The 27743-nt window shown below is 44.2% G+C and overlaps 1 protein-coding gene across 2 annotated transcripts in view; it reads right to left on the reverse strand.

Moving 5' to 3' along the window:
• The window catches only part of fcsk (fucose kinase), a 376256-nt gene that overhangs the window by 54115 nt on the left and 294398 nt on the right, over positions 1 to 27743 (reverse strand). For both annotated transcript variants that reach the window (XM_078211155.1, XM_078211156.1), the window contains 4 exons: positions 11626 to 11706; positions 3499 to 3618; positions 2711 to 2906; positions 2126 to 2253 (listed from right to left, as the gene is read on the reverse strand). In XM_078211155.1, coding sequence (XP_078067281.1) covers positions 2126 to 2253; positions 2711 to 2906; positions 3499 to 3618; positions 11626 to 11706 — 525 coding nt within the window. The remainder of the gene's footprint in view (positions 1 to 2125; positions 2254 to 2710; positions 2907 to 3498; positions 3619 to 11625; positions 11707 to 27743) is intronic.

The following is a 27743-nucleotide window of genomic DNA, read 5'->3' on the forward strand; positions in this document are numbered from 1 at the left end:
CTATCTGTGCGGAGTCTGCATGTTCTCTCTGTGTCTGTGTGGGTTTCCTGTGGGTGCTCTGGTTTCCTCCCACACTCCAACAGGTGCCGGAGTGTGGCAATGAGGGATTTTCACAGTAACTTCATTGCAGTGTTAATGTAAGCCTACTTGTGACAATAATAAATAAAACTTTTAAAAAATTTAAACTTAAAACTGAGAAAACACTCAATAATGTAAATAGAACTCATACTTTTATGCTCTGGTAATTATCAATAAACAGTACTTACTCCTTTATCAAATTTTCTTAAAACTACAACTACAGTACAATTTGATTTCACTTCCAGGCAAGTATCAGGAAAATGTCTTGTTGCAGCACCATTGTGCTGACCTTCAGTTTTAGAAGCTTCAATATGTGATGACATTTCCCCAAGGGCTAATCATTGTGAATGCTTGGCTGAGTTTCAAAAGCTACAATTGAGTCAGCAGCGGGTTTAGAGTTCACAGTTTGATTGATAGCTTAAAGTGCTATTAAATAACTAGGGGTATGAACAGAGGTGAGAGATTAAACAATTGAGATCTTTGATGCTTTCATGAATGGAAGTTTTTTACAATCAAGTCTGTAGAGTGAGACCTGTATTTGAGTTTTAGAAGTTGGTTTCTTTTCATCTCCACATGGCTACTGAGGTCTGCCCATGGTGGATACAGGATGAGTTGGCATTGCGTTAGAATTGGGTTATGAAGAGCCAAGAGCTGGATTGGAGTTAGCATGGAAGGTGTGAGGGATGGGTGGAAGGTGAAGGCTAGAGGGCCAAGTTCCAGAGAAGCTAGGTAGGCCTTCGATCCTGCTTCTGGGATTGGTGGGCCCAACTGCATCCCTCATCCCACCCTGCCCCAGGACAATAAAGCCTCACAATTCTGGGCACTCTCAACCATGGCTGTGGTGGGGCAAGTCAGGAAATTTCCCAACTTGTGCTATCCACCTTGGCAGCCAAAATTCAGTCCTAAATACTACTCCATTCTTGAAGAAGAAAGCAATAGAGAAACTAGAAAATTATTGACATAACTGTTCAGCATCTGTTTAAAATGTTTTATTAATGCTGAGAGACTAGGAGCTGTAGAAGAATAAAGTTATTTAGGGGGTTACATGGATAAATGAATAAAAGTTAATGCACAGATACAACAAGTAAGCAAAAATGTGGTGGAATATTATGTCAAAGGAATTCAAAGGGGATGGAAATGATGCTTTATTTGTATAGATCCTTGGTCAGACCCTATCTGATGTACTGCATTGAATTGTAGCACCATAGTTTCATAATAGACACAGATATGTTAACCTTAGAGGGAGTCGATTCACCAGAATGGCCCTGGGACTAGAGGACAGATTATAAAAATTTGTTTGTATTCCCTTAAATTTAGAAGATTGAAGTGTGATCCAATGGAGGTGTTTAAAATGATGAAGGAGAACTGATTGTAGGAACAAAGAAGCAATTTACACTGGGGGAATCCAGACCAAAGAAAAACAATCTTATTTTAGCCAGACCATCAGAGAATGAAATAAAAAAATGTTTTTTGCACAAAGGGAAATGGAATGGTGAAACACCCTTCCCTAATAGACTGTGGATGCTGGGTCAATTGAAATTTTCATAATCGAGATAACAGATTAGTGCTGGTTTAGAGTATAAGGAATATAGATCAAAATAGGGGAGGGAAGAGTAAATGGAACTGATTTACATCAGCCATAATTTAACTGAAAGGCTTACTCCTCTTCCTATGGCCGAGTACCACACTATGGACAGCTACTCACTGAGCTGTGGTGGGGGAGAGGGATAATTGGGTCGCGAGTTTGGAACATTTACCCGATTAGAAGAAATCTGTGCTGTTGTCAGAGGGTAAATGGGAAGAAGGGGAGGATATCGCTGTTCCTTTGCAGTCGCTGGGTCAAAATCCTGGAACTCCCTCCCTAACGGCATTGTACGTCAACCCACAGCACGTGGACTGCAGCGATTCAAGGCAACTCACCACCACCTTCTCAAGGGCAACTAGGAATCAGCAATAAATGCTGGCCAGCCAGCAACGCCCATGTCCCACGATTGAATTAAAAAAATGTGGTTGTCAGGTTCTGTAGTATAGAGTGGGCGTTACGTACAGTCAGCTCAGAATGAACAATGTGACGGGCCACGAAACAGCTCGACACGCTTCCCCTCTGCGTCAGGTTCCGTATGTGATCATCTGCCGACAAGGTCATGTAGTCATAGCAACCATCAGCTACGTAGACTGCAAAGTACAACAAACATTACCACATCAGCTTTGGCTCAGTTGGTTGCACCCTTGTTTCTTGAATCAGAAGGCAATGAGTTCAAGTTCCATCCAGAGACTTGAGTAAATGTAGAGATGAATCATATAGACAAAGACAAGCCCAGAATAGAGTGCAACCACACACACAAGGACAGCCCCAGAGCACAGTTGAACCAGAGAGACAAGCACAGGCTCAGGGTGGAGCTGAACCACAGGTTAGGTGAGGCCCAGAATGGAGCTGAACCATACAGACTAGGACAGGCCCAGAGTGGAGCTTAACTATACAGAGTAGGAGAGGCCTAGAGTGGACTGAACCATACAGATATTTTTGTAATTATGTAGCTGTGAAGAAGCAATACCTGAAAAGTCAAGCTGTAGTGGAGCAATTATACAGACAAATTCAAACACAAGAGGCATGAGCACAGGTTTCACTCACCCACAGTAATGGGAATTCCTCGGAGTTCCTGCCACAGCACAGCTCTGGCACTCCTCATTATGGCCATGTCACTGCCGTCAGCTCCAGTGGGCTTAGTAATGTCACTGCTCTGCAGAACCCTACTTGCTCTGTTCACAAAGACATCTTCACGAGTGTGGCGTGCCATGCACAGCAAGATGTCAAAGAAAATGGACAGCTGTTGGAAAGAAGGAATGTTTAACAAGCAACAGAGATACAATTCATAACTGTGCTTGCAACAAAAACCTGATGTGTCTGACATTTCTTCTCCTCAAGGCACAGAATCATGTTGGGGTACAAGCCTCCTAGTCACCCTCTGTCATATTGCCAATTCTTCAATTGAGTCTGGACCCCACAACGCAGTGCCACGCATTGCTAACTCTCATGGCACTTGCACTTCTGAGTCAGAGGCTGTGGGACCAAGCCCTACTTCAGAGATGCAAGCCTATAATCTAGGCTGACATTCCAGTTCAGTAGCGAGGAAGTGCTGCACTATCGAAAGTGCCATCTTTCAGATGAGATACAAGTTGGTTTCTCTGTTGGATGCAAGTTGAGTTCACCTAGTGTACTCTAGCCTGGCAGGAGAGTCAACACTTTCACACTGCCAGATGTGACTGAAAGACGCTCTTGTCAATTAGTTGTTCGTAGGATATGGGTAACATTGGCAATGTCAGCATTTATTACCCATTCCCCATTGCCCTCAGATGATGGTGATTGGCAGCTCCTATGTTGAAAAATGACTCACTGGGCTCCTATGACTTTAACAGTACCTGAACGGGCCGAGTTCCCGAATCCAAACCCATGTAGGTGCAAGAGTCCAGAGGAGGGGTGACATGTGTAGCCAGGAGTTTCTCAGCAGTCTCCCATGAAAAGAACACAATACCCGATACCTGGAGGAACATGAAGCAAATATTGGCAGAGATGTGGCTTCACTTTTTTCTAAGTTGCAGCTTCTCAGAATCTGAGGAATTTATAAATGATTTAGATGTTGGTGCAGATTCCCTTTATTCTCCTGTCATGAGGTGTTTACTCATTCTAATGCCTGATTCCTTAATCACTGGTTGCTCTTCCTGTTGTTCAAGTGGCCATTCTTCACCTGCAAGCCATGGGGATTTGTACCTATTCAACCTTGCGGGGGAGGGGTGAGGACAGCACAACTGTCCAACTTGGCATGCAGAGTGGAGACAATGGGGAGAAATGACTGAAACTTTTCTATAATGTGAGGGTGGTCCTATTTGGAGTACAGGGGTAGCCTGCTATGGATTGCTCACTGCCAGAGTAAAATGAAGGTAACAGAGTAAAAAAATGCTTTTTTCATCTGTGATTCAAACTTGGGATCAGGGGCGAGAAAGACGCTTCCAGAGCTGCGAAAGGCAATATAAGTGTGCAAACATTCCTGTCTAGTATCTTTCTTGATCTACACTGGTCTGTCCCCAACAGAACAAGGTGAATGCTTCAATCTCAGTCTTGCAAGTTTCAGTTGACCCAGTAGCCACAGCCTTTTGGAGGATTGATTCCAGATACCCACTCCTACCCTCTACTACTTACTACCTTTTGTGTGAAAAAGTGTTTCTTGGTCTCACTCCTAAATGACCTAGTTTTAACCTTAAGGTCATGTCCCCATGTTCTGGATTCTCCCAGCAGTGGAAACTGATGGAGGAGCACGCAGTTAAAAAACAAAAGGAAATACACCACATACTTTCAGAAAGGATAAAAACATATTCAGTATATTAGCATTTCACTGGGTTGTTAAAATAAGCAGAGTTATGATGAACCTTGTTCCCAGTAGATACAGAATCCAAGGGCTTCAGGTTGCACCAATTTATCTTCAAATTATTTTGGGCACCTCTAATATTGGTCTTCTGATATTCACACACCCGCTCTTCAGCAAAGGTCACTGGATAGTAATAAGGAGCAGGAGTAATTAGCTTCTTTTTCCCAGTTCTAATCCCAGTGGTGTGCCTCTACTCTCCACATCATGTGTCCTACCAAAAGGAGAATCTTAAATACCTATATTTAAAGACCTATCTAATAACTTTACCTCAGTTGCATTGTATTCTACTACACTAATTAGATGCAAAATAGGAGATTTATTTATTATACAGAAGACCATAAGACACAGGAGCACAAGTAGGCTATTTGATCCATCGAATCTGTTCTGCCATTCTATGAGATCATGATTGATCTGACATGATAATTCTCAACTCCACTTTCCCGCCTTATCCCCATAACCCTTGATTCCCTCTTACTGATTAAAAATCTGTCTATCTCAGCCTCGAACATACTTAACAGTCCTCTGCGGTAAGGAATTCCACAGATTCACTGCTCTCTGAGAGAAGAAATTCCTTCTCATCTCATAATATACAGAGGGATCTGGGTGTGCAGGTCCACAGTTCCCTAAAAGGGGCAACATAGATGGCCAAGGTGATTAAGAAGTCACATGGCACACTTGCCTTCATCAGCCGGGGCACTGAGTGCAAGAGTTGGGAAATCATATTGCAGCTATATAAGGCCTTGGTTAGGCTGCCTTTTGACTATTGCATGCAATTCTGGTCAGTTCACTACTGACCACTACAGGATGTGGAAGCTTTGGAGAGATTGTAAAAAGAAAGTTCACCAGGATGTTGCCTGGTCTCGAGGGTGTTGGCTATGAGGAAAGGTTGAATAAACTACGATTGCTTTCACTGGTAAGATGGAAGCTGAGGGGAGACCTTATAGAGGTCTACAAAATTATGAGAAGCATAGAGAGGGTGAATAGTCAGAGGCTTTTTCCAAGGGTAAGAGTGTCAACTACAAGGGGGCACAGGTTCAAGGTGAGAGGGGGAAAGTTTAAGGGAGATATGTGGGGGAGGTTTTCCACGCTGAGAGTGGTGGGTGCCTGGAACGTGCTGCCAGAGGTGATGGTAGAAGCAGGCACATTAGCAATATTTAAGAGGCATCTGAATGGGCAGATGAATAGGGAGGGAATAGAGGGATACGGACCGAGTTAGGGCAGAAGGTTTTTTTCAGTTTAGTTAGGGCATCATGATCGGCACAGGATTGGAATGCTGGAGGGCCTGTTCCTGTGCTGCACTTTTCTTTGTTCCCTTTGATTCTTAGTTCTCTGTCTTAAATGGGTAACTCTGAAATTATGTCCTAGACTCTCCCACAACAGGAAACAACCTCTCAGCATCTATCCTGTCAAGCCCCCTGAGAATCCTGTATATCTTAATAAGGTTGCCTTTCATTCTTCTAAACTTCAACTATTCCAGGCCCAACCTACTTAACCTCTCCTCATAAGAAAATCATCCATATCTGGGATCAACTTAGTGATGCCTCTCTGGACTGCCTCCAATGCCAGTATATCTTTCCTTGGATAAGGGAACCAAAACTATTCACAGTATTTCATTTGTGGTCTAACTAGTGCCTTGTACAGTTTTAACAAGACTTGCCTACTTTTCATACTCCATTCCCTTTGAAATAAAGGCCAACATTCCATTTGCCTTCCTTATAACTTCATAGAATCATAGAAACCCTACAATGCAGAAGGAGGCCATTCGGCTCATCGAGTCTGCACCGACAACAATCCCCCTCAGACCCTATCCCCTTCACCCCACATATTTACCTCACTAATCCCTCTAACTGACGCACCTTGGGACACTAAGGCGCAATTTAGCATGGCCAATCAACCTGACCCGCACAAATTGGAGTGTGGGAGCAAACCAGAGCACCCGGAGGAAACCCACGCAGACACAGGAAGAATGTGCAAACTCTGCACAGACAGTGACCCAAGCCGGGAATTGAACCAAGGTCCCTGGAGCTGAGAGGTCGCAGTGCTAACCACTGTGTCACCATGCTGTCCCATGTTGAACTTGCATGCTAGCTTTTAGTATTTTATGCGAGGACCCCAAATCCCTCTGAGCTGCAGCTTTCTACATTAAAATAATATTCAGCTCCTTTATTCTTCCCATCAAAGTGCATAACTTCACATTTCCCTTTACTATATTGGGGCAAGATTGTGACAAGATTTTGCCCACTCTTTTTTTTCGACATGTTTATTGAAAATTTTCATATATTTTACACAGCAAACAAACACAGATACAGATCCACACAGTGCTCGCGTGTACATTCCAATGCAACAGGGCACAGGGCTCCCCGTGGCCAGGGGACAAGCCCCTGGTACCTCTGGCACCCACCCCGTCCAAGTCCCGTCTAATTGCACCGGTAGTGACGGTAATAATATAAAAACAAAAAGGCAGAGGAACGCCGCTGGAGAACCAACTGAGTGCCCAAACAGCACAGGCTATAAACTAGCGAGCAGAGAAAAGAAAGAGAGACAGCGAAGGAGAGAGAAGAAAGAGAGTGAGAGGGAAAAGAGAAAAGTTCCACTCATTTAACCTGTCTATATCCCTCTGTAGACTCTCAGGCCCTGATTTTACTGACATGGCGGGTGAGGCTCGCAGAACTGCATTCCCTGTTGGCCTCGGGTGCGATCTTACGAGCCTCCGGCGGCCATGCCGGTAAAATCAGGGCCTCTGTGTCATCCTCACCACTTGCCTTCCTACCTATTTCTGTATCATCCACAAACTTAGCAACAGAACATTCACTTCCCTCATCAAGACATTTGTTCAGAAGCCCATCAGTACAGCTCAGTTCAGACATGAAGTCATAAAAAGGCAGAAATTATACCTGAAGTTCTCACACAAACACTTATTGCACCCACAGTAAATTATTCTCCCTTATTTTATACAGAGCCGTGACCAGACCTCAGCTGGATTACAGCATTCAGTTCTGGATACTACACTTTAGGAAAGATATAGAGACCTTGGAAGAGCTGTAGTGGAGATTCACCAAAATGATACTGGGGTTCATAGGGTTAAAGGAATTATCTAATCAAGGTGTTTATCAAACGATTCACCAGATTGAGATAAATTATATTCTGAGGTGGGGGAATACAGAACAAGAGGCATAATCTTAACATTAGAGCTATGCTGTTCGAGAGCAGAATCATCTAACCTCTCTCTCAAATGTCTGCTATTGCTGGGAGTCATTATAGCTTTTCAGATGGAGATTTATTATATAAGGATATTAAAGGATAGGTGTTAAGGTGGCTAATGCAGTTAACGTACATATCAGCCAGAATCTAATTGAATGGTGAAGAAGGCTCAAGGGACTCATTGATCTAATCCTGTTCCTAATGTTCTTATTATTTAAAATAAATGTATTTAGCCAATGACTCCCTATGACAAGCAGCTGAAGTGTGTCCACAGGCTCAGCCTTAAATCAAATCCCAGCCTGATATCTGAGGAAACATGATATTTTATTAGCCCGTTTCCACATTGCCAGTTTTTAAACATGGCTATTTAATAAGGACCGGCACATTCCAGAAACGAGTGGGTGACATGAAAGATAAAGACTTGGCTAAATCTTAATCCATAACTCTTCTTGTAAAGCTCTTTGATGTAGAGATGTAGTGCGTTAAGTTGGTTCTTCCAAAACTACAGATAGCTCAATTATATTTCACTACTGTGCTGAGATTCAGTGGAGACTAGAGATGATATACAGAGAGCAATTTAATTGCATACCTATTCTTCTTCTGCAATGACCCCTAGCAGATACAGGCCACCTATATAACATGGTGCCTATACAAATGAAAGACCAAAGATATGCAGAGTTGAGGCTAGTTTCTTAATAAGGGAAATAAATGCAATCCTTGCCATGGTGATAGAACATAGAACATTACAGCGCAGTACAGGCCTTTCGGCCCTCGATGTTGCGCCGACCAGTGAAACCAATCTAAAGCCCCTCTAATCTACACTATTCCAATATCATCCATATGTTTATCCAATAACCATTTGAATGCTCTTAATGTGATGGTGGATCAGTGAAGTTTCAGTGAAAAATCCATTGCTAGAGAATTCCACAAAAGAGTGAAATGGAAAGTCTGCACCATTTGTTTGTCAATTAGGTTTCAGATGTCTTTTTTTCAAATGGGTCATTAGTTTCCCCTGAACTTTGCAGTTAGCAATTACTTAACTACTTCAAAGCACTTTCTTGATGAGCAAGGCATACAACCACAATCCTTGACCAGTAAAACACCCTACCAGTGTTCCTTGCAACTTCCTTCCAATTGAGCTCTGAGGAAGGGTCATCCAGACTTGAAAAGTTGGCTCTCTCTCCGCAGATACTTTTCTACCTGCTGAGATTTTCCAGCATTTTCTGTTTTTGCAACTACAATGCCAACTTCTTTTTCTGTCACACCTTTAATGAGATAAAATGGCCCAGGCATTTCACAGGAGTGTAATTCAGACACTGAACCACATAAAGAGACATTAGGAGTGGTGACCAAAGAAGTCGGTTTTGAATAGTATTTTAAAGCAGCAGAGAGGCAGCGAACTGGAGGGAAGAAACTCCAGACCCTAGAGCCTAGGCTACTGAAGGTACAGACATCGATGGTGGAATCAAAGAAATTGGGGATGTTTAAGAGGCCTGAATTGGAGGGGCACTGAATTCTCAAGACGTATGTAGGGCTGGAGGAGATTACATAGAAAGGGAGGGACGAGGCCTTGGAGGGAGTTGAAAGCAAGTTTGAGAATTTAAAATGTCTAGATTCTATTCTCAATAGTGCCCAGGATGGCAAAGATGTCCCTTTAAGAGACGAGTCATGTGAGCACTGGTGACATCATCAGCCATGTTCTAGATGTTTAGTTTCAGTCTTGAATGGAGCCTTACAGTGAGCACAACTCTGAATAAAACCTTCCTGTTGAGGACAGCAAACCAGGAGTTGCATGTTCTTTGATGCTGACTGTGGCCTGTTAATTTGTCCAGTACAGAATAGTAGGGCCAATGGAATTGGCATCAACACCTCTCCGGCATATGTATGATCAGGTGAGGATACAAAGTACAATTTTGATTCCCTCCAAAGTTGAGTAGCTTGCTAACCATTGATGCCATAAATGAAGGACAGCCACTTGGCCAAGATACTGAAGGGTTACGAGTGCCCACAGAACCACAAGCCAAGAAAAAGTCATCACTTTGTGGGGAGGAAGGCTAAAAACATGATGAAAGAATAAGATTTACAATTGGAATGAGAACTTTGGAGGCAATATTATTGCTGTCAAAACATAACTGTAACTTCTCATTTGTTCCTTAGCCCTGTGTGTGAGGAAACAATCTGTTGCTGATATTGTTCTTTTAGTGATGCTATTTGTCAACACGGTGACAAATTATTTCAGAAAATTCTCAACAAAACTTGACAGAACAACATACTGGGAGTTTCATCCCTGTGACACTTACATGATTTAAGAAACATATTAGCCACAGTTCAGCTATCTTTCAGCCTTCTACATTCTGATTTGTATGTTTGTTCTGCAATCAGTTTGAAAATCTGTCACTGAGTTAGGGGCACAATTCAGTATGCTGAATCTCTGCAGCTCCTGCTTAAATCGTGAACTATTGATTTTAAAAAAAGCGTTCCTTTTAACAAAACAATGCAAATCCCTGATGTACAGCTTGAATGAAATAAATAGAATTCTTTTAAAGTTATTAAGTGCTAATCTTCCTTTGGGAACAATCGAAAGGAATTTACTTGCTATCTCTTCTCTTTATTAACAGTATACAAGGGCCTATAATTGAAGAATGCAAATGATCTAAACTTTTGCCCATTTCCCTTTGTGCTCTCTGGTATCTCAGCAGTGCTCTTCACATACCTTATCATTCTTTTACTAGTGTGCTTGCCTCAATTCTCTGTTTGTGCTGTGGTTCAAAGGTGGGAATTCTCATACAGAGCCATGGCTGAATCTCTAGGTTCTGTGGCTATTTTAAAAGTTTCAGGTACACAATCATATTAATTAAACTCAGTGTCTGCTGTCACCACAACATCAAATATTTAACATGTTACCTCTGTTATTTTCAAGTCAGCAAATTAACGTATTTAAAATAATTACTGGTTTTCTTAAGATCATAGAATCCCTACAGTGCGGAAGGAGGCCATTCGGCAAATCAAGCCTGCACCGGCAACAATCCTATCCCACGCATTTACCCTGTTAATTCTCCTGATAGGAAGGGGAAATTTAGCATGGCCAATCAACCTAACCCACACAACTTTGGACTGTGGGAGGAAACCGAGCACCTGAAGGAAACCCACGCAGACACGGGGAAAACGTGCAAACTCCACACGGTGACCTGAGGCCGGAATTGATCCTGGGTCCCTGGCACAGTAAGACAGCAGTGCTAACAACTGTTCCACAGCTTCCCTTTGCCATTCCCACTCCAAACCTATGCGGCTACAACTCTCCCCCTTTTTGTCTTCCTTTTCTCATGCCCATCTCTTTTGTTCGCTCTTTCTAGTCCTCTTCTTCTTTGTACTTACATCTTTCAAACTTGTGAAGCCAGCAGATCGCCATATACGTCTCATCAATTTTTGTGTTGAGCAAAATGAGAAATTATCAACGGTATAGAAGAATACATGTTTTCTCTCTAGCACCCAGATTTAGTTGTAACTTGAAAAAACTGCTGTAGCACTGGTGCTAGGTAATGGGAAAGGGGATTTGAAGTGCGATCGAAGAGAACAGTTTCTGGGAGACTTTTGAAAGTGGGGAAAGTGGGAAGGTGGTCTGATTTGGGGAGGGAGTTTCACAAGGCAGAGACACAATTGAACACATATGGATAGAATATGGAATGCACTGCCAGACAGGGTGGTGAATACACATTCAACATTAACTTATTCAAAATAGAACTGAATAAATAAAGGAGAGAAATCTGGGGGAAAAAAACTATGGATCACTCTTCGAAGAGTTAGTGCAGACTCGATGAGCCAAGTGGTCTCCTTCTGCATTGTGCTATTTTATTCTTATATCATACTAATCAATCTAAGAGGAGAAGGATAGCAAAGAGAATAAGGAGTTTTTCCCACATACCAGTGGAACTCTGCCATCCTGTAGCGCACATTCCTTTATCCTCTCTTCTGTCCCTTTGTAGATAATATCACATACGTAACCCTGGAAAGAAAAGTGGAATCCATTACTACACATCGCAGTCCCAGTCAAAGCCACTTACGTACAGGAGCCATTCTCATACCAGCACCACTTTGTTCAGATAACAGGAGATTGTGGACTAGCTCATCCTGCTTACATCTCCGGCATAGAAAATTGACTCGACAGTCCTGAGGTGGAGAAAAGGGCGCAATGCCATAGAAACATAGAAAAACTTCAGCACAATACGGGCCCTTCAGCCCACAAAGTTGTGCCAAATATGTCCCTACCTTAGCGATTACTAGGCTTACCTATAACCCTCTATCTTACTAAGTTCCATGTACTTATCTAAAAGTCTCTTAAAAGACCCTATCGAATCCGCCTCCACCACCGTGCTGGCAGCCCATTCCACGCACCCACCACCCTTTGAGTGAAAAACTTACCCCTGACATCTCCTCTGTACCTACTCCCCAGCACCTTAAACCTGTGTCCTCTTGTGGCAACCATTTCAGCCCTGGGAAAAAGCCTCTGACTATCCACTCGATCAATACCTCTCAACATCTTATACACCTCTATCGGGTCACCCCTCATCCTTCGTCTCTCCAAGGAGAAAAGACCGTGCTCACTCAACCTATCCTCATAAGGCATGCTCCCCAACCCAGGCAACATCCTTGTAAATCTCCTCTGCACCCTTTCTATGGCTTCCACATCCTTCCTGTAATGAGGCGACCGGAACTGAGCACAGTACTCCAAGTGTGGTCTGACCAGGGTCTTGTATAGCTGCAACATTATCTCACGACTCCTAAACTCAATTCCTCGATTGATGAAGGCCAGTACACCATACGCTTTCTTAACCACAGCCTCAACCTGCACAGCTGCTTTGAGAGTCCTATGAACTCGGACCCCAAGATCTTCTGATCTTCTACTCTGCCAAGAGTCCTACCATTAATATTATATTCCGCCATCCTATTTGACCTGCCAAAATGAACCACCTCACACTTATCTGGGTTGAACTCCATCTGCCACTTCTCCGCCCAGTCTTGCATCCTATCAATGTCTCGCTGCAACTTCTGACATCCCTCCACACTATCCACAACACCTCCAACCTTTGTGTCATCAGCAAACTTACCAACCCATCCCTCCACTTCCTCATCCAGGTCATTTATGAAAATCACAAAGAGTAAGGGTCCCAGAACAGATCCCTGGGGCACTTCACTGGTGACCGACCTCCATGCAGAATATGACCTATCTATAACCACTCTTTGCCTTCTGTGGGCAAGACAGTTCTGGATCCACAAAGCAATGTCCCCTTGGATCCCATGCCTCCTCACTTTCTCAATAAGCCTTGCATGGGGCACCTTATCAAATGCCTTGCTGAAGTCCATATATACTACATGTACTGCTCTTCCTTCATCAATGTGTTGAGTCACATCCTCAAAAAATTCAATCAGGCTCGTAAGGCATGATCTGCCTTTGACAAAGCCATGCTGACTATTCTTAATCATATTATACCTCTCCAAATGTTCATAAATCCTGCCTCTCAGGATCTTCTCCATCAACTTACCAACCACTGAGGTTAGACTCACTGGTCTATAATTTCCAGGACTATCTCTACTCCCTTTCTTGAATAAAGGAACAACATCTGCAATCCTCCAGAACCTCTCCCGTCTCCATTGATGATGCAAAGATCATCGCCAGAGGCTCAGCAATCTCCTCCCTCGCCTCCCACAGTAGCCTGGGGTACATCTCATCCAATCCCGGCGGCTTATCTAACTTGACGCTTTTCAAAAGCTCCAACACATCCTCTTTCTTAATATCTACATGCTCAAGCTTTTCAGTCCGCTGCAAGTCTGCACTACAACCACCAAGATCCTTTTCCATAGTGAATATTGAAGTAAAGTATTCATTAAGTACCTCTGCTATTTCTTCTGGTTTCATACAAACTTTCCCACCGTCACACTTGATAGGTCCTATTCTTTCACGTCTTATCCTCTTGCTCTTCACATACTTGTAGAATGCCTTGGGGTTTTCCTTAATCCTGCCTGCCGAGGCCTTCTCATGACCCCTTCTGGCTCTCCTAATTTCCTTTTTAAGATCCTTCCTATTAGCCGTATACTCTTCAAGATCTCTAACATTACCTAGCTCCCTGAACCTTTTGTAAGCTTTTCTTTTCTTCTTGACTAGATTCATTACAACCTTTGTACACCACGGTTCCTGTAACCTACCATAACTTCCCTGTCTCATTGGAACGTTGCTATGCAGAACTCCAGACAAATATTCCCTGAAAATTTGCCACATTTCTTCCATACATTTCCCTGAGAAAACCTCTTTCCAATTTAAGCCTCCAATTTCCTGCCTGATAGCCTCATAATTCCCCTTACTCCAATTAAACACTTTTCTAACTTGTCTGATCCTATCTCTCTCCAATGCTATTGTAAAGGAGATAGAATTATGATCACTATCTCCAAAATGCTCTCCCACTCAGAGATCTGACACCTGCCCAGGTTCATTTCCCAATACCAAATCAAGTACAGCCTCTCCTCTTGTAGGCTTATCTACATAACGTGTCAAGAAACCCTCCTGAACACACCGAACAAACTCCTCCCCATCTACACCCCTTACTCTAGGGAGATTCCAATCAATATTTGGGAAATTAAAATCTCCCATCATGACAACTCAGTTATTATTACACCTTTCCAGGATCTGTTTCCCTATCTGCTCCTCAACATCCCTGTTACTATTGGGCAGCCTATAGAAAACACCCAGTAAAGTTATTGACCCCTTCCTGTTCCTAACTTCCACCGTAAGAGTTTTAACAACACCAAGTTAAAGCCCAACAGGTTTATTTGGTAGCAAATGCCATTAGCTTTTGCTCCTTCGTCAGATGGAGTGGAAATCTGCTCTCAAACAGGGCACAGAGACACAAAATCAAGTTACAGAATACTGATTAGAATGCGAATCTCTACAGCCAACCAGGTCTTAAGGATACAGACAATGTGAGTGGAGGGAGCATTAAGCACAGGTTAAAGAGATGTGTATTGTCTCCCGACAGGACAGCCAGTGAGATTCTGCAAGTCCAGGAGGCAAGCTGTGGGGGTTACCGATAGTGTGACATGAACCCAAGATCCCGGTTTAGGCCGTCCTCATGTGTGCGGAACTTGGCTATCAGTTTCTGCTCAGCGACTCTGCGCTGTCGTGTGTCGTGAAGGCCGCCTTGGAGAACGCTTATCCGAAGATCAGAGGCTGAATGCCCGTGACCGCTGAAGTGCTCCCCCACAGGAAGAGAACAGTCTTGCCTGGTGATTGTCGAGCGGTGTTCGTTCATCCGTTGTCGTAGCGTCTGCATGGTTTCCCCAATGTACCATGCCTCGGGACATCCTTTCCTGCAGCGTATCAGGTAGACAACGTTGGCCGAGTTGCAAGAGTAGGTACCGTGTACCTGGTAGATGGTGTTCTCACGTGAGATGATGGCATCCGTGTCGATGATCCGACACATCTTGCAGAGGTTGCTGTGGCAGGGTTGTGTGGTGTCGTGGTCACTGTTCTCCTGAAGGCTGGGTAGTTTGCTGCGGACAGTGGTCTGTTTGAGGTTGTGCGGTTGTTTGAAGGCAAGAAGTGGGGGTGTGGGGATGGCCTTGGCGAGATGTTTGTCTTCATCAATGACATGTTGAAGGCTCCGGAGCGATGCCGTAGCTTAACCTCCTAACCTAACCTCCACCCACACAGACTCCGTAGACAATCCCTCCATGGTGTCCATCTTTTCTGCAGCCGTGACACTTTCTCTGATCAACAGTGCCACTCCCCCACCTCTTTTGCCTCCCTCCCTGTCCCTTCTGAAACATCTGAAACCCGGCACTTGAAGTAACCAGTCCTGTCCCTGAGTCATCCAAGTCTCTGTAATGGCCACCACATCATATTTCCAAGTAGTGATCCTACTAAGTGATTCCTGTTGCTTCCCCCAAGTAGGCTGTACCCCCCAACAGCACTCAAACAGGAGTACTTATTGTAAGGGGCACAACCACTGGGGTACTCTCTAGTACCTGACCTTTCCCCTTCCTAACCGTGACCCACTTGTCTGCCTCCCGTGGCCCCGGTGTGACCACCTGCCTGTAACCCCTCTCTATCACTTCCTCATTCTCCCTGACCAGACGAAGGTCATTGAGCTGCAGCTCCAGTTCCCTAACGTGGTCCCTTAGGAGCTGCAGCTCGGCGCACCTGGCGCAGGTATGGACGTCTGGGAGGCTAGGAGACTCCAGGACCTCCCACACCGAGAACAACAAACTGGCCTCACACTCATAATCCCCCCTTTCTTCAAATAACACAGGAAAAACTAAGAACTAAACCTACCCTGCCTCGCCCAAGCCCGTTGAGCCAAAGCCCTTCAGCCTTCACTCTGCTCCCTCTCACTCCGCCACCCGCTCATAACGCTGCCCGCTGGATAGAGCGGCCTGCTTTTCAAAGGAAAAAAAAACTTCCCAGGTGTCACTGGGGCCTACTTCTGGTTTTACCCTCCCAGCTGCCTTAGAGAAAAAAAAACACTCTGAAAATAGAGTAATTTAAAAACACCTCTTATCCACTAGCTCTCCTCTCCTGAAAACACCACTCTAGCTGCTCCACTGGAACAATGAATCAGCTTCCGGTACTGATTTTCCAGAGCAAAACCTTACCCTCTCTGAACTCGAACCTCAGGTCTCAGCAAAGGCCACAGCTTCATCCCCTCACTCTCCTGCCTCAATGAAGCACAATGGTGAGTTCTTCTTCCTTGCTATCTTTTCAGCCCCACGTTTTGGCCATGGGTCTTGCTCCATGCAGCAGATCCTTCCTCCCAATTTCAGAATTTACATATTTCCATCCACCTGGACCCCTTCCCTTGGCCTCTTACCCTCTATATCTTTTCATTGGGAACTGCTGGTCAGACACCTCAATTTCTCTGCTCCCCCCCTCACTCACTTTAGCCTGTCTCTGTCTGAACTTACAGCACTCTGATTTCTCATGTCCAACCCTCACATTGTCATCAAACCTGCTGACAAGGATGGCAGGGTTGTTGTTTTGTGAATCAGTTCTATCTACTGGAGGTTGAACACTAACTCCCTGACACCTCCATCCATCTCCTCGGACCAAGATCCCCACCACCAAACAACAAGCCACCATATCCCAGACTGTCGCTGACTTCATCTGGAGGTATTTCCCCACAGCCTCCATAGTCCATCAAAATTGCACAGCTCACTTCTGCCTCTTTCCTAAGATCCACCAACAGGGCTGCCTTGTTAGAACCATTGTTTCAGCCTATTCCTGCCCACTAAACTGATTTCTTCCTATCTCGACTCTTATTTTTTTCTTCTCTTGTCCAACCTACTCTATGACCCTGTCAATGTCCTCCACCATTTTAACCATTTCCAATTTCTTGACCCTAACTATCTCCTTATGGTGGAGGTGGCATAGTGGTATTGTGGCTTGACTAGTAGTCCAGTGACCCAGGGTAATGCTCTGGGGACCTGATTTGAATCCCACCATGGCAGATGGTAGATTTTAAACTCAAGAAAACATCTGGAATTAAAAGTATAATGATGACCATGAACCCACTGTCGATTGTTGTAAAAACCCAACTGGTTTCACTAATGTTCTTTCGGGAAGGAAATCTGCTAACCTTATCTTACCTGACCTACATGTGACTGCAGATACACAGCAGTGTGGTTGACTCTTAAATGGCCACAGAAATGGCCTAGCAAGCCACTCAGTTCATAGAATCATAGAATAGAATCATGGAATCCCTACAGTGTAGAAAGAGGCCATTCAGCCCATCGAGCCTGCACCAGCAACAATCTCATCCAGGCCCTATCCCCATAACCGCATGTATTTACCCTGCCAATCCCCCTGACACTAATGGACAATTGACCATGGCCAATCCACCTAACCTACATACCTTTGCACATCAGTTGTATTCAACTGTGACAAAAAAACACAAAGAAATAAAACTGGACAGACCACCCTGCATTGACCTAGGCGCCAGAAATGACAAGTTAACCCAGCCCTGTCGACCCTGTGAAGTCCTCCTCACTAACATCTGGGGGCTTGTGCCGAAATTGGTAGAGCTGTCTCAGTGACTAGTCAAGCAACAGTCTAATATAATCATACTCAGAATCATACCTTATAGATAATGTCCCAGACATCACCATCTCTGGGTCTGTCCCGCCCCACTGGCAGGACAGACCGAGTAGAGGTGGTGGCACCGTGGTATACAGTATAGAAGGAGTTCCCCTGGGAGTCCTTAATATTGACTCTGGACCCCATGAAGTCTCATGGCACCAGGTCAAACATGGGCAATGAAACTTCCTGCTGATTACTACGCACTGTCCCCCCCTTAGCTGATGATTCAGTACTCCTCCATGTTGAACACCCTTTGAGGGTGTTAAGGGTGCAGAATGTACTCAGGGTGTGGGGACTTCAATGTCCATCACGAGTGGCTTGGTAGTGCCACCACAGACTGAGCTGGCTGGGTCCTAAAGGACACAGCTACAAGACTGGGACTGCTGCAGGTGGTGAGGGAACTGACAAGAGGGAGAAACATACTTGATCTCATCCTCACTAACCTGCCTGTCATAGCTGTATCTGTCCATGACAGTATCGGTAGGAGTGAGCACCGCACAGTCTTGTGGAGACCAAGTCCTGTCTTCACATTAAGGATACCCTCCATCGTGTTGTGTGACACTACCATCGTGTGAAATGGGATAGATTCAGAACAGATCTAGCAGTTCAAAAATGGACACCCATGAGGCGCTATGGGCTATTAGCAGCAACAAAATATTACTCAACCATAATCTGTAACCTCATAGCCAGGTATATCCCCCACTCTACCATTACAACCAAGCCAGGGGATGAACCTTGGTTCAGTGAAGAATGCAGGAGGGCATAGAAGCATAGAATCCCTACAGTGCAGAAGGAGGCCATTCAGCCCATTGAATCTGCACCGACAACAATCACACCTCACATTATCCCTTTTATTCCAGCAATATCTTACTGACACAAAAACCCAGGGAAGATTCACCACTACCTAACACCAAGCCTTGGCCTGGCTCAGTTTCAAATGGTTTTCTTCTGGTGGACTTCTCAGCATTCACTAGCTGCTATTCCTCAGTTGGTATCTTTCTCTGAGACACCCAAAAACCAAATTCACTATCAACGTTTGCTTTAGAGAAAACGCATGCATCTCTAAACTCAGTTCCCCATCGGTCTAGCAGGATTTCTTATTAGAGAGTTTCAAACTTTCTGCCTGCATTCTCTGATATAACTACCTGGCTGGCTGTAGGATTCGCATTCTAATCAGTATTCTGCAACTTGATTTTGTCTGTTTGCACTGTTTAATAGCACATTTCCACTCCATCTGACGAAGGAGCAGTGCTCCGAAAGCTTATGGTATTTGCTACCAAATAAACCTGTTGGACTTTAACCTGGTGTTGTGAGACTTCTTACTGTGTTCACCCCACTCCAACGCTGGCATCTCCACATCTTCTCTGATATAGACAGACCAGCTGACTGCATTTCTATGTTTCCTCTGGACCTCCGTCGCTAGCCAACAGTAGTTTTTTTCTACTTTTTTTTATAACTTCACTGAACTACCCACTCCTTGGTTTCACTTCACTTCAAGAGTTGTAAAACTTCATATACAAACCAGACCCTAGAATTGCTGGCACATAGCTCCTAAAAAACATCTAAATGAACCTAGGTTTCACATTTCTGAACACATATATACAAAATATAAATTAAACTTAAAGCTATACATTGTTCTTAACAGTGCGGTCTCCTGCACTGTTCCAAAGGACCTTTTCTTTTGACTAGGTACTTAACAGCCTTCCAAACTAAATACTGAGTTCAATAAGATCTGATCACAACCATTCCTCCCAATTCTTTTGAACACCGAGTTCGGGTGTGGACTCAGCTTTGGTTTCTTTTCTTGTTCCAGCCTCATTCTTTCCATCATTTACTCTCTTCCACTTTGCACCCTATCACAGACATTTCCTTTGGTTCTTTCTCTTCCTCAGTACTTGTTTAAAAACTGTTACATCTCAAACTTTTGCCAGCTCTGACGATGGAAGATTATAGGCCGATTTGACAGGGGGGTGTTGGGTGAAATTTAACTTTTTGATCTGGCTGGAGTTGAAGGTGGAGGGACAGTGCATGGGAAACCTAGAAGTGAGGGATATCCCCTCCCCCCCTCCCACCAACACACCATTCGCTTTGGCATTTTAACTCCATGACGTGCGCGTGATGGTCACTAACAGATATCTCGCTCTGAAGACACCCTGATTGACAGCTTGGTTTCCACAGGGAATGCTGGAGAAGAGGCTGAAGGATTAGGCAAGTCTGAGCTCCAGCTGGAGTGGCGGTAGTGGGGATGGTAACACAAGAGAGCTGGGCGGGGGGTGGTCACTGATCTAGTGGACAGGGGGTGGGGTTAGGCTGGAGGCCTCTGGGGAGGTGGAGGTCCAATCTCATTATCTGGGATCATCTCAGAGAAGTGGGATAGTTTGAGCCTTTGGGCTGGGAATTTGGAGGCCTCAATAGGGGGTTGGAACAAAGGATTGGATGAAGCAGTCCTCACCTCCGTGTTGCTGCCTGGTTTCCTGAGGCTTGGGAAATCCTGATGCCTGGAGTTAAATTTAAAATGTTATAATATTTAAATTGCCAAACCACCTCATGAAAGCAAGTTACAGGATTCTCGCCACCCTGTGTCCCATCTCTGTTACCGAAAGTGGGTAGATTGAAGCTGGGGTAGGGCCTGGACTCAAATTTTTAACACTTTTACCCTTTTGCCTGATCCAAACCTGCCCACCTTTTGGTATTAAAATCCCCCCTCTCATAAACTCTTGTTTCTCTCTTCACAGATGCTGCCTGACTTGCTGAACATCTTCAGCACCTTTTGATTTTATTTCAGATTTCCAGAATCCTTATTTATAAAAATGCTTTTAACGTAATAAAACACCTCAGGGCACTTCAAAGGAACATAATTAGTCAAAATTTGACATTGGCCCATTTCCTTGATGACGTACAGACCCATAGACACCTGCAGATCTCTAATGGGTCACCCAAGTAACTATTCTTCGTATGTTAAGACTTTGACAGTGATGATGGGCCAGCTTTTTTAAATTATTTGTTCATCAATGTCTGGGCCAGCATTTATTGCCCATCACTGGGGACATTTAAGAGTCACATGTAGGTCAGGCCAGGTAAGGACAACAGATTTCGTTCTGCAAACCAGATGGGTTTTTACGACAATCGACAACGGTCATTATCAGACTTTTAAGTGCGGATTTTTTATGTGTGGTGCCGCGGAGGGATTCGAACCTGCATCTCTGGAGAACCTTGGATCTCTGGAGTACTAGTTCAGTGACAGTACCACAATGCCACTACCTCCCCTTATTCACCATGGGACTATGTAACCATGTTTGATCTTGTTTGCCAAACAATGCTGCACTTTTTTGAAGACATTATTGATTAGCAAGCAGGAACATTGGATGAGTTTTCCCACTTTACCCCTTATAATTTGGGCATACGGAGTCTGATTTTTTGCTGCTGATGCCAATTTGACTGCGATGGATTTACTAAGCACATATGGATGGATCAAGAACTCCCCACGCATCAGGCAATTCATATGAAATTCTTTTTTAAAAATATCTTTATAAATAAAATATGTAGCGGGAACTGAGATGAGAAAGAAACATGATACAGGACTGGGAGAGCACGAGAGAGCGAGAGAATGAGAGAGCGAGCACGAGAGAGCGCCCAAGGAAATGAGTTTTGAGTGCGTGTGTGTGAGTGAAACATAATAAATAAGGTTGGTGATCTGCAGGCACATGTTTGCATATAGGATTATGGCATAGTTATAATAATAACGGAACCATGGTTCATACAGTGGCATGAATAAATAGAACACATTCCCCACAACAATGTAGGAGAAATATGGATGGACAAAAAGGGACAATGACATTACGATTAAAGATTTGCTACAGCTCCAGAAAAGGATTATATACTTGAGGGTTCAAAGACAGGAAGATAATTGGATAAGGCTGGTAATTGGGTGAAAGAATCATGATGCATGATTAATCCATGTCCTTTTGTAGCAATGCAAGGAGCACACAAACTTCATGCTGATCGCTAATTAAAATGACAGCAGCGTGCAGCCCAGCACTAAGAGAGCTGCTGAGTAGCTGCACACATCAGCAGGGGATCCAAATTTGTGCAAAGCTAACACCACATAAAGCCAGCCTACACTGCTGAAAGGCCGAGATTCATTCTGACTGCAGTAGGCACAGGAACAGATTCAGGAAGTGTCTTGGAACAGAAAGAGGGCTAGACATGGTGTAACAGGCCTCAAGATTCTCCAATGCAGCACTGAATGAGGCCTTGATGGTGCAGGAGGTGGACAGGAGTTGAGAGATCCACTTCCTTAAGGGCAGACAGACATTATGAAGACTGTGGGAGCAGATAGCAGTTGTGGTTGATGACTTCAGTGTCGCCTGAGGACCTGGAGGCAATGGATGCCTCATTTGCTTCTCTCCATTCAGAGAGCACACACTGAACTTCCCTCTCCTGGCCTGTTGAGTCTGTCACCTTTCTGATGCAGTAGTGAATAGTGAAATAGGAGATAGTGCATATGTCCCTGCTCCAGCCTGGAAAGTTCCTGATATGAAGAAATTCTTTCACAACCCTTGTCCTGCTCTGAGGCGGCAGATCTTGCTGCAAGTGGTGACAGTTTCTGTGAGCGCAGACATACACACTGACCCTGGCTTATGTGGATGTAAGAGAAGTGCTCCTGCTTAGGCAGGTAAGGCCTCTCCCTCTTCTTCTATCTGCGAGCAGCTTATCCTCTTTGTTGGTGCTACTGATTTATCTGCCTCTTGTGTTGCAGCCCAAGGGAAATCGCAGCAGTGACAACCATGAAAGGGAGTAAGTGGCATGATCAAAATGCTTGCAGCCACAACCAAGGCCTTCTTCATGTCCAGCACACACTCTGTTGACTTCACCAACTTTACGCAGCTCTTCAAAACACCAAGTACTTCCATAAACTCAAAGAGAGCCAGTAAATATTAATCAGCAACCACCATGCAAGTTGCAGATGTTCCCTTTAAATAACACTAGTTGTGGAAGGATTGGGGTGTCTTTCTAGCTAAGGCATTAGCTGGAGCATTGAGGTCAAAAAATGACAACACAAGCATCTGAATGGTGCCACAATCTGCCTACTCTGCATCTATACCAATGGCGTGCACTCACCAGGGCTGGGATTTCCATTCACCAGGAGGGTGAGAACATGCTTTGACAGTAGTGTTCCTAGATAGCATGTCAGTGACTCAGTGCCTATGCCTCCTGCTAATGCTCGATGCCACTAACATGGCGTCAAATTCAGTGCCAAATTAGGGCAACTACTTCTGAGGATTGTGGTGGATGAGCAACACAGTTGCAGGGTGGGGTCAGGACCTGGAAATTAACTGGGCGTTAGGTTCTTGACCTGGTACTGAAAATCTAGCCCTGAGGTGTGCGCAAGCAACATGGGTGCCATTTTGGTACCAAAATAACATGCAATGTCAAATGGGGCATGATAGAGCTTATATCTGTTGCAAATGTTTAAACCTATAAGTATTTAACTCATTGATCAATGGATTCCAGGAGCGATACATTCCTTTATAAAACGAGAACAAGCCAGTCAGTGATGATACACCATGGAGGAATAAAAAGATAAAGGTAAAACTGAAACTAAAAATACATAGACTAAATGTGTAGAAAATAAATGAGAGGATGATAATAGGAATACAGAGGTTAGGAAAGAAGCAAAAAGCAAACAAAGCAGAACAATGTAACTGAAATCTGGATAATATAGGTCCAAATAAATCACAGGCCATAACAGTGAAATGACAGAAATATTAATGAATTACTTTAACTTGGGTTTTACCTGAGATACTAACAAATTGTGCACAAAATTACAAGAGAATCAAAAAAGACACAAGGACATTTAAGATAAATTAACCAAAAATAGGGAGGGTGAAATCCATAGTTCGAATGGATTGCATCTGTGTATATTAAAAGAGTAAGAAGTCTCACAACACCAGGTTAAAGTCCAACAGGTTTATTTGGTAGCACAAGCCACTAGCTTTCGGAGCGCTGCCCCTTCGTCAGGTGAGTGGGATTTCAGTTCACAAACAGGGCATATAAAGACACAAACTCAATTTACAAAATAATGGTTGGAATGAGAATCTTTACAGGTAATCAAGTCTTAAAGGTACAGACAATGTGAGTGGAGAGAGGGTTAAGCACAGGTTAAAGAGATGTGTATTGTCTCCAGCCAGGAGAGTTAGTGAGATTTTGCAAGCCCAGGCAAGTCGTGGGGGTTACAGATAGTGTGACATGAACACAAGATCCCGGTTAAAGCCGTCCTCATGTGTGCGGAACTTGGCTATCAGTTTCTGCTCAGCGACTCTGCGTTGTTGTGTGTCGTGAAGGCCGCCTTGGAGAATGCTTACCCGAAGATCAGAGGCCGAATGCCCATGACCGCTGAAGTGTTCCCCAACAGGAAAAGAACACTCTTGCTTGGTGATTGTCGAGCGGTGTTCATTCATCCGTTGTCCTAGCGTCTGCATGGTCTCCCCAATGTACCATGCCTGCAGCGTATCAGGTAGACAACATTGGCCGAGTTGCAAGTGTATGTACCGTGTACCTGGTGGATGGTGTTCTCATGTGAGATGATGGCATCCGTGTCGATGATCCGGCATGTCTTGCAGAGGTTGCTGTGGCAGGGTTGTGTGGTGTCGTGGTCACGGTTCTCCTGAAGGCTGGGTAGTTTGCTGCGGACAATGGTCTGTTTGAGGTTGTGCAGTTGTTTGAAGGCAAGAAGTGGGGGTGTGGGGATGGCCTTGGCGAGATGTTTGTCTTCATCAATGACATGTTGAAGGCTCCGGAGAAGATGTCGTAGCTTCTCCCCAAAATGTTTCCCTTCTCACCTTGAACCTGTGCTCTCTTATAATTGACACTTCCACCCTGGGAAAAAGCCTCTGACTATCCACCCTAACTATGCCTCTCATAATTTTGTAGACCTCTATCACGTTGGCCCTCAGCCTCTGTCTTTCCAGTGAAAACAATCTGAATTTATCCAACCTCTCCTTATACTTAAAACCCTTCAGATCAGGCAACATCCTGGTAAACCTTCTTTGCACCCTCTCCAAAGCATCCATGTCCTTCTGGTAGTGTGGTGACCAGAACTGCATGCAATATTCCAAATGTGGCCTAACTAAAGTTTTCTACAGCTGTTACATAACTTGCCAACTTTTAAATTCGATGTCCTGGCAATGAAGGTAAAGCGGCTGTATGCCTTCTTGACTACCTTATCCACCTGTGTTGCCACTTTCAGGGATCTGTGGACATCTCTCTGTATGTCAATGCTCCTAATAGTTCTGCCATTTACTGTATAAGCTTGTGGGAAGTGAAAATCATTAGGCCTTCAGACACAGGAGCAGAAACAGGCAATTCAGCCTATTGAATTTGCTCCATCATTCAATGAGATCATGATTGATCGGATATGATAATCCTCAACTCCACTTTCCCACCCTATCCCCATCACACTTGATTCACTTACTGATTTAAAATCTGTATCTCAGCCTTGAACATACTTAATGACCCAACCTCCAAAGCTCCCTGCGGTAGCCACAGATTCACTGCTCTCCAAGAGAAGAAATGCCTCCTCATCCCTGTCTTACATTGGTGACCCCTTACTCAGCATCTATCCTGTCAAGCCCACTGAGAATCCTATATGTCTCAATAAAGTCAAAGAATCATATAACCATACAGTGCAGAAGAGGGCCTTTGGCCCATCAAGTCTGCACTGACATGCAAGAAACACCTGACCTCCCACCTAATCCCATTTACCAGCACTTGGCTCATAGCCTTAAATGTTATGACGTGCCAAGTACTCATCCAGGTACTTTTAAAGGATGTGAGGCAACCCACCTCTACCACGATCCCAGGCATCGCATTCCAGATCGTCACCACCCTCTGGGTAAAAAGACTTTTCCTCACATTCCCCCCTAAACATCCTGCCCCTCACCTTGAACCTATGTCCCCACGTGACTGACCCTTCAACTAAGGGGAACAGCTGTTCCTATCCACTCTGTCAATGCCCCTCATAATTTTGTACAGCTCAATCAGGTTGCCCCTCAGTCTTCTCTGCTCCAATGAAAAGAACCCAAGCCTATCCAACCTCTCTTCATAACTTAAAGTTCCATCCCAGGCAGCATCCTTGTGAATTTCCTCTGCACCCCCTCCAGTGCAATCATATCCTTCCTATAATATGGTGACCACAGCTGCACACTGTACTCTAGCTGTGACCTCGCCAAAGTTCTATACAATTCCAACATGACTTCCCTGCTTTTGTAACCTATGCCTCAATTGATAAAGGCAAGTGTCCAATATGCCTTTTCACCACCCTACTAACATGCCCTTCTATCTTCAGAGATCAATGGAAAACATGCCAAGGTCCCTTTGTTCCTCAGAACTTTCTAGTGTCATGCCGTTTATTGAATACTTCCTTGTCAAATTACTCCTTCCAAAGTTTATCACCTCTCACTTTTCAGGGTTAAATTCCATCTATCACTTATCTGCCCATTTGACCATCCTGTCTACATCTTCTTGTGGCCCAAGACACTCAACCTCACTGAGCCACCCAGTCAACCTTTGTGTCATCCGCAAACTTATTAATCCCATCCCCCACGTAGTCATCTATGTCATTTATATAAATGACGAAAACAGGGGATCCAACACAGTCCGGTACACCACCGGACACTGGCTTCCAGTCACTAAAACAGCTTTCTGTCACCACCCTCTGTCTCCTACAGCTGAACCAATTTTGAATCCACTTTATCAAATTACCCTGTATCCCATGTGCATTTGCCTTCTTTGCAAGTCTCCCATATGGGAACTTGTCAAAGGCTTTGCTGAAATCCATTTAATTACATCAACTGTACTACCCTTATCTACACACCTGGTCACCTCCTCAAAAAATTTAATCAAATTTGTTAGGCATGACCTCTCTTTGACGAAGCCAGGCTGACTATCCCTGATCAAGCCTTGCCTCTCCAAGTGGAGACAGATGCTCTCCTTCAGAGGTTTATCCAACAGTTTGCCACATTGTATGTTTTTTTTCTTTTAGTTTAATACTATCCTGAACTTCCTTGGTTAACCATAGTTGATTTATCCCCTGGATGTGAGAACGGACATTGGAATATTCACTCTGGTGGGGCAGGGCGAATAAATCCTGGAAGAGATTGGGACTTTAAACACAAGACTACATTTCTGCTGACAGTAGGTGCAACGTATGAATGTATGACGTGAGACTCACTGGTCTGTAGTTCCCTGGTATATCTCTAAACCCTTCTTAAATGCTGAGCTTGTATCCTCCCCATTTCATTTTGAATGCCCCCCCCCCCCCCCCACTGCTCTTCTGTAGATTTCCCCATTAGTAGCTATTCCCAGTCTACTTTGCCCAGATTATTTACTGAATCCTACTCTGCCCTAATCCAAAATTTTTTTTTGTTGCAACTTGTCTATTTCTTTGTCCATAACAAGCTTGAATTGTACCATGTTGTGATTGCTATCACTAAAATGCTCCTCATCGCCACCTCAACCACCTGTCCGCCACTCATTCTTCTAATCTCCAATGTGTACAGTCCTAACCTACTCAACCTCTCTTCATAAGAAAATCCCTCCATACCGGAGATGAAATTAGTGAACATTCTCTGGACTGCCTCCAATGTCAGTACATCTTTCCTTCAATAAAGAACGTAGGAACAAGAGTAGGCCACCAAGCCAGCTCCATCATTTAAAACAATCATGGCTGATCAGAGACTTCAATGCCTTTCAGACCCACTATCCTCATACCCTTGACATTATTGTTAATCAGAAACCTATCAATCTCTGCTTTAAACATACACAATCACTGAGCTTCCATAGCCTTCTAGGGTAGAGAAAGGGATCGAAACAGTTCACCATATTCCAGGTGTAGTCTAACTGGTGTTTTGCATAAT

The sequence above is a fragment of the Mustelus asterias genome, chromosome 4 (assembly GCF_964213995.1).
Source record: "Mustelus asterias chromosome 4, sMusAst1.hap1.1, whole genome shotgun sequence".
In the NCBI taxonomy this organism is placed as follows: Eukaryota; Metazoa; Chordata; class Chondrichthyes; order Carcharhiniformes; family Triakidae; genus Mustelus; species Mustelus asterias.